The sequence below is a fragment of the Lotus japonicus genome, chromosome 6 (assembly GCF_012489685.1).
Source record: "Lotus japonicus ecotype B-129 chromosome 6, LjGifu_v1.2".
Taxonomy (NCBI): domain Eukaryota; kingdom Viridiplantae; phylum Streptophyta; class Magnoliopsida; order Fabales; family Fabaceae; genus Lotus; species Lotus japonicus.
This window is the reverse complement of record NC_080046.1, coordinates 5,471,070-5,477,291: the sequence shown is the minus strand read 5'-3', so window position 1 is coordinate 5,477,291 and position 6,222 is coordinate 5,471,070. Positions and strand designations below refer to the sequence as shown.

Here is a 6,222-nt window from a genome sequence, read left to right as displayed (position 1 = left end):
CGTAACTCATGAGAGCTACAACCCTATACAAAAGTTTTGAACATGTGTAACTCATTTCCAACGTGCTTAGTACTCATTCAACTCCTTCATTCAAATACTTTGTTTTTTCAATTCAGTGATAACGGATCATGTTAAAAATCGGTACGGATATTCATTAAAAATCCTTTTATTACTAGTTACATATGTAGTACATATTATATATAATATATTTTTAATATGTTAAAATTAATTTGCAAGCTTTGATATTTTAATTTGTGAACCAAATTGTTCTTTTTATCATGCTAGACAAATCTTTTTCCTAACGCCTTTCTTTTTCTTTATTCACGCTCCCAACACCTATATATATATATACCACCCCTTGAAATCTCTGTCTCATGCATCAAACCAACCTCGTGTCTTCTATATCTTTGTGTTCTCCAACATGTACTTGCCATTTTCATATTTCTCACCCGATTAGAATCTTTTTTTCTTGGCTCTCTCTTTTACACTCTGAATTCAGAATAGACATTATCATGAAGAGAAACTGCTATTTGAATCTTCGATCAAATCCTTCATCCCGTGAATCAATGTAAGCAATTTCGGACTTTTTAAATTCAATGTTATTTATCTTGTTGTGATTTCGGTTATTTTCTCAGGAAACTAATGGAGTTTTTCTTGCACTTGCAAATTTATCTTTTTGTGCAAGGATTTTTTAGGAATGAGGCGTTGAACGTAAACCAGCAAATGGTTGCCATTCCTCATAGTAGACGCCACATGTTGGATGTTACAGAACTTCAGGTATGTAATTTCCGTAGCGGTAAATTCTAGTATCTTTGACAAGTTCTTCATTCTTTTTGTTGAATTTCATAATCATGTTTTCCTCATTTATTTAATGGAATATAAAAAAAACTAAAGTAATTTAAAAGTTCAATGTGTAAAGTGCAATATGGTTTCAAAGTTTAAGATCTTTAATGAGCGATTCTATGGTAGACTATATTCAAAATCGGTACACGCACCAATAACTATAATTTATAAGTGCATGTTACTCACCATGTTTAACTTGATAAACAGTTATTTCTCCGTCCATAGTAGAGAAACCATTATAATATAATGTGATGGAAAAACTAATTAAATTTGGCTAGTAGTCTTTTTTAAGAAAAGGAAATGAATTCGTTATCAACATGGTTGAAATTATTAATTGGAAGAAACGGTTGAAATTATTTGCAGGCTAGAGTGATAATATGGTTGGGAAGTCAAGAAATGGAAGCAAGGAAGGGTAACAAAGGACCAGCTTCAATACCATTGTTTCCATTGCAACCTCAAGCACTATTAATGCAAGGCTTTTGCATAAAGAGATCACTTCACAATTTCCTTCAGAAGAGAAAGAAAAGGTCTAAAAGTCACGTCTAGCTCCATTGCAACTTACTATAGCAAAAACTAGTCAAATTATGTACTACCAAATTTTACCCTTTGCGGGGACCAATAGTGTATTTTCACTTGATACACCACTTTCTTCAGTGGTCTAGTGATAAGGCACATTTTTATCAATGAAGAATGGCTCTTCCAGTTCACTATGGCATCTTCTAACCATAAATATTCCAGTTTTGCATATATGAAAAAAAATGTGTGGGTCGGTCGCATTGATCGAACATTAATGAAAGGAAAAATCATGAATAAAAAAATTGCAGAGTTAAGGAAACAATGAAGAGAAAAAGTTGGATGCACCGACGGTGTAACGTTTTTTTACACCGTCAACCAATCAGATTTCAAAGATGTGTCACGTCAATTAATGAAATTAAATAAAATGAGAGATTTTATCACATCTTTGAAATCTGATTGGTTGACGGTGTAAAAAAACTTTACACCATCGGTGCATAGAAATTAAACTCAACAATGAATGCCACACGAAAAAAGGTAGGAGTATATATTAAGAGAATGTTAAATACATGAGATGCAATTTGTATTCTTACATTACCGTTAACTTCTATAAATAGTAGTAGTTTGTTGACTTTGTTCCTTTTTAAATTAGACAAAACATCCAATGTATACCGGTCGTAAGTGGTTAAAAATTGATATTTGAATTCCTGAGTTTGAAAGTTCGATTCTTAGAAAATGCACTCTTGAAAATATGTTTAGCATTTATCACATCCGGTTGATTATATATGATTGTCTCAATAAAGGATCACTACAAGAAAACGAAGGTTTAGTGGCGGCTGACTAGCGGCGGTTAGGGTCAACCGCCGCTAAACCAAATATTGCCGTCGGTTACAACAGGCGCCGCTAAGGAAAAATAATTTTGTGGCGGGTTTTTGTCCTGGTTCATAATGTGAGTTTTTGTTCAAAATACTTATTAAAATTAATGATAGAAAAGTATGAATATCATTTCACAGTTGTGCTTATAAAGAGGGCACTTGATACCATTTATATAGCCTCTTCAACTCTTTTGAGATATCAAGATTTTAACATGACATTTTCTCAAACACAGAGATTAAGGAAATGTATGGTGGTAGTTTTGAAAAAATATTCAATCAAGCAAGGCCAATAATGACTTCAACCAATGTAAGTTTACAACATTTTTAATGACTAAAGGTGTGCTTATAAGGAGGGCACTTGATACCATTTATATAACTTCTTCAACTCCTTTGAGAAATATCAAGATTTTAACATGACGTTTTCTCAAACACAGTGATTAAAGAAATATATGGTGATAGTTTTGGAAAAATATGCAATCAAGCAAGGCCAATAACGAATTCAACCAATGTAAGTCAACAACATTTTTAATGACTAAAGCTGTGTTAGGCTTTAGTGAGAATTAGTGACTATTATTTGTGCTAGTTGCACAAATTTCCTTGTATGTGTATATACAAACTATTCAAAAGGTGTGTTAGGCTTTAGATCAATAGATGCTGGTCATATAAATACTTGGCTTAATTTCAGTTTAGGCCCCTGATGTTTCGCAAATGTGTGGTTTGCATCCCCTGTGTTTAAAATGTGCGGTCAACATCCCGCATGATTCCAAAACGATCTATTGAGGCCCTTCCGTTAAGTTCCGTCAGTTGACTAAATGGAACTCGCTGACGGTGCATTTTTTTTTTTGAAAAAACAAATTAGTCACGGAAATAATCCATCACAAACTTAATTAACTTCGTCACAAAATTGATCTTCATCTTCCTCAACTGAACATCTCAAAATAAAACATCACCCTCACCACAAAATTGATCTTGATCTTCCCCATCACTACCAAACCCATAGCCAGCACGCTAAGCCACCACCCAACACCCTCACCCCACCCGAGAACTTCTTCCTCTCTTTTTTTCCCAACAACCCCACCCCAGCAAATTGAGCTGCAACCACCCATAAACCCAACCCCACCCCAGTAAACACAACAACCCAGAGATGAAGGAGGAAAGGTGTGAGAGAAACCCAAAACGCATTTTCCCTCGCTGTGTCACAGAAGTGTTCCATGACTATTCTCGATCTAGAATGTTTCAACTAAGTTTCTCTCAATTTTGGATTCTTCACCTTCTGATTCTGGGTATTTCTCTCAAAAGCATTTCCCCTTTTTCGTTGAAGAAAATTGCTTCTGAAAAATTGCTTTTGGGTTCTGAAAATTAATCCCCCTCTGATTTTGGGGATTTCTTCATAAAACCGTCTCCCCTTTTTCGTTGAACCAGCTTCTGAATTTTTTTTTGGTGGCAAGTTTCCAATTCTAGAAATGTTAAGAAGTATCCACTATTTCACCCATGAATGAGATCTTGAATGTTTGCTGATGGATAAGCAGATACAAATAGATACATATATTTTTATCTTTTCAAATAATCAAATTTGCCACCACTAAATAAATGGTGGAAAATAATAACCTACTAATCGTGAAATTTATCAGAATATTAGTACATAAAGAAAAATTTCATGCTCGGAGGTTAATGTGGAGATCAAAGTCTCCCTCTACTGTGATATTGATATGTAAGTGGACACCTACAAGAGAAATGGAGGTCAATGCAGGTTAAAGGCTTTATACAACTCCTTGTTTCAGTTGCCATTAACTAGGAGTTTCAACAATTTAGTCAAAGATGCCTTCTTTATCATACCAAATATCTACTAAGAAATCACCAGCTTCTGAAAATTTGTTATGGGTTCTGAAATTGTTCTCCCCTTCTGATTCTCTGGTTCTGGAACTTTGTTATGGATTCTGAAATTGGTCAGGTAGGTCGTGGTGGTGGTGCGGTGGTTTTGGCCAGGTGGATCCCGGTGGTGCGTGGGAAGAAGAAGAGAAAGGCATGGTTCCGTTTAGTCAACTGACGGAACTTAACGGAAGGGTCTCAATAGATCGTTTTGGAATTATGCGGGATGTTGACCGCACATTTTAAACACAGGGGATGCAAACCGCACATTTGCGAAACATCAGGGGCCCAAACTGAAATTAAGCCTAAATACTTCTTACTAAGTACATAATTCAAAAGCACTAGATTTCAATACAATATGATATATAGAACTTGTGATAGGCTTTAGATCAAAAATTAGCTTTGGTGATTTTAAAATATTTGCACCGCTCCGGGGTAATTTTTTATTTTATGTTTTGAAATTTTTAAAAATTAAAACTAGTTTTTCAGTTTTCTAAATTTAGTTTTATTTTTTTAGTTTACAGTTTTAAAAAAGTTGTCATCAACTTTGTAAATCTACAATAGTCACAAAAATCATTAACCTTGTAAATTCACTATAATGGGTGGTAGTACTGGCGGGATAATGGAGAGACCATGTAATATTGGTGGTAGAGATTGATGCTACCTAGTGGCGCCGACAGTGCCAACTATGGTGGTGGAGTATGGTGTGTAGAGAAAGTGGCAGCAGTGGCAGTGGTAGTGGGTGATGGTGGCAGTGGAGGTGGTAGCGCAGGTGGTAGTGAAAGCTCCAACATTGGTGGTGAAGGTGGTTGTGGCGGCTGTGGAGAATGGTAGTGGTGAAGGTGGCACTAGTGGAGCTGGCAGTACCTGGTGGCGACGTTGGTGGTGGTTATGGTAGAAATGGTTGTAGTTATGGCAGCGACGGTAACTGCAACAGCTAATTGTGGTGGCAGTGGAGGCGACACAGTGGTGGAGGTGTTAGAGGATGGTGGTGGCAGTGGACGTAACAACGGTAATGGTAGTAGCGACGGTGATGGTGTTGGAGGGTGGTGGTGGTTGTGGAGGTAATTGTGGTGGTAGTGGAGCTATATGAGCGAATGGACGTCGGTGGCGGTGGTAGTGGCGCTGGCGCCTGTTTGAGTGGTGGAGGTGGATATTTATTTGTACATTTTGGGCACAAAATAATACCCTAAAAATCGGGTGTTACACGAGACATAAGTAACCATTTTCAGAGATATAGTCCACCGGTCGGAGAGCCAAGAAATTCAAAAGGAATACAGTCTCTTCGTTAGGCAAAGATAGGAGGTAAGTGACTCTTTTCAAGGATAAAATCCACGAAGATTTGTGGAGAATGGAGATAGATGATTAGGATGGTATTGGGAGATAAGAATTGGACTGTTGATTGGGTCTCTAATTGGATCAAACAAGAGCATAGAGGCCATGTTCAATGGTTGTCCATGGAAACCGCACATATGTTTGGATTTCCTCAGAGTGTACGAGGTCACCTCCTCCTTTGTGCTTTTTCTCACTCTTTGTTGATTGTTCTTTTATCCACTCGATCTCTTCGGGATGTGTGGATTGATATAGGACACAACTGGAAATTGACATTGTGGCTTCTATGCAAAGACGCATAGGGAGGTTCCTCTCAGTGCAGAAATTCAATCTCTTCATCATGATCTCCAACTTCTTTGGAGAAAGACCACTAAGAAAGCTTTCTATGAAATAGACTGTTTGAAAATTGTCAAAACCCTCCAGAATTAAAGGTTCATACACCATGTGTGTGTTAGTAAGCTATTGGATATTAATTCTCTTATGTGGAGTGATTGGGTTTTTCATCTTAATTATATTCCGAGAGATGCTAATAAGCATATATGTCGATTGTATTACTGGAATGGGAGCTAGTCTTCAGTGCCCACTTACCATTTGATAACCCTTACTTGTGCTTTTGCTTTTTGGCGACAAGTTTTTTTTTTTTGGAAAATGGCGACAAGTTAAGATTGTAGTTTTTGTTTGTGACGTAAAACTAAATTGATTTTAAAGAAAAAACTGGGTTGTGTTCTGGGAATGAACATTGAAGAGAGGTATAGTACCTAGAGGTAGAGGGATTGTGCTAAGAGAGAAT

General features: G+C 36.7%; 1 protein-coding gene across 1 annotated transcript; it reads left to right on the top strand.

Moving 5' to 3' along the window:
* The first annotated feature begins 357 nt into the window (after nucleotides 1-357).
* Nucleotides 358-1,550, top strand: LOC130724188 (protein JAZ13). Its single transcript, XM_057575364.1, has 3 exons — nucleotides 358-568; nucleotides 696-777; nucleotides 1,207-1,550. Exons 1-3 carry the CDS (start codon nucleotides 375-377, stop codon nucleotides 1,387-1,389), a joined length of 459 nt encoding a protein of 152 aa, XP_057431347.1. The 5' UTR covers nucleotides 358-374; the 3' UTR covers nucleotides 1,390-1,550.
* The last annotated feature ends 4,672 nt before the right edge of the window (nucleotides 1,551-6,222 follow it).

Excerpts from the sequence above, each read along its gene's own strand:
- LOC130724188 (XM_057575364.1), top strand. The coding sequence starts at position 375 with ATGCATCAAACCAACCTCGTGTCTTCTATATCTTTGTGTTCTCCAACA. Across the intron at positions 569-695 it reads CCTTCATCCCGTGAATCAAT|GAATGAGGCGTTGAACGTAA; the intron begins GTAAGCAATTTC and ends AGGATTTTTTAG. Across the intron at positions 778-1,206 it reads TGGATGTTACAGAACTTCAG|GCTAGAGTGATAATATGGTT; the intron begins GTATGTAATTTC and ends AATTATTTGCAG.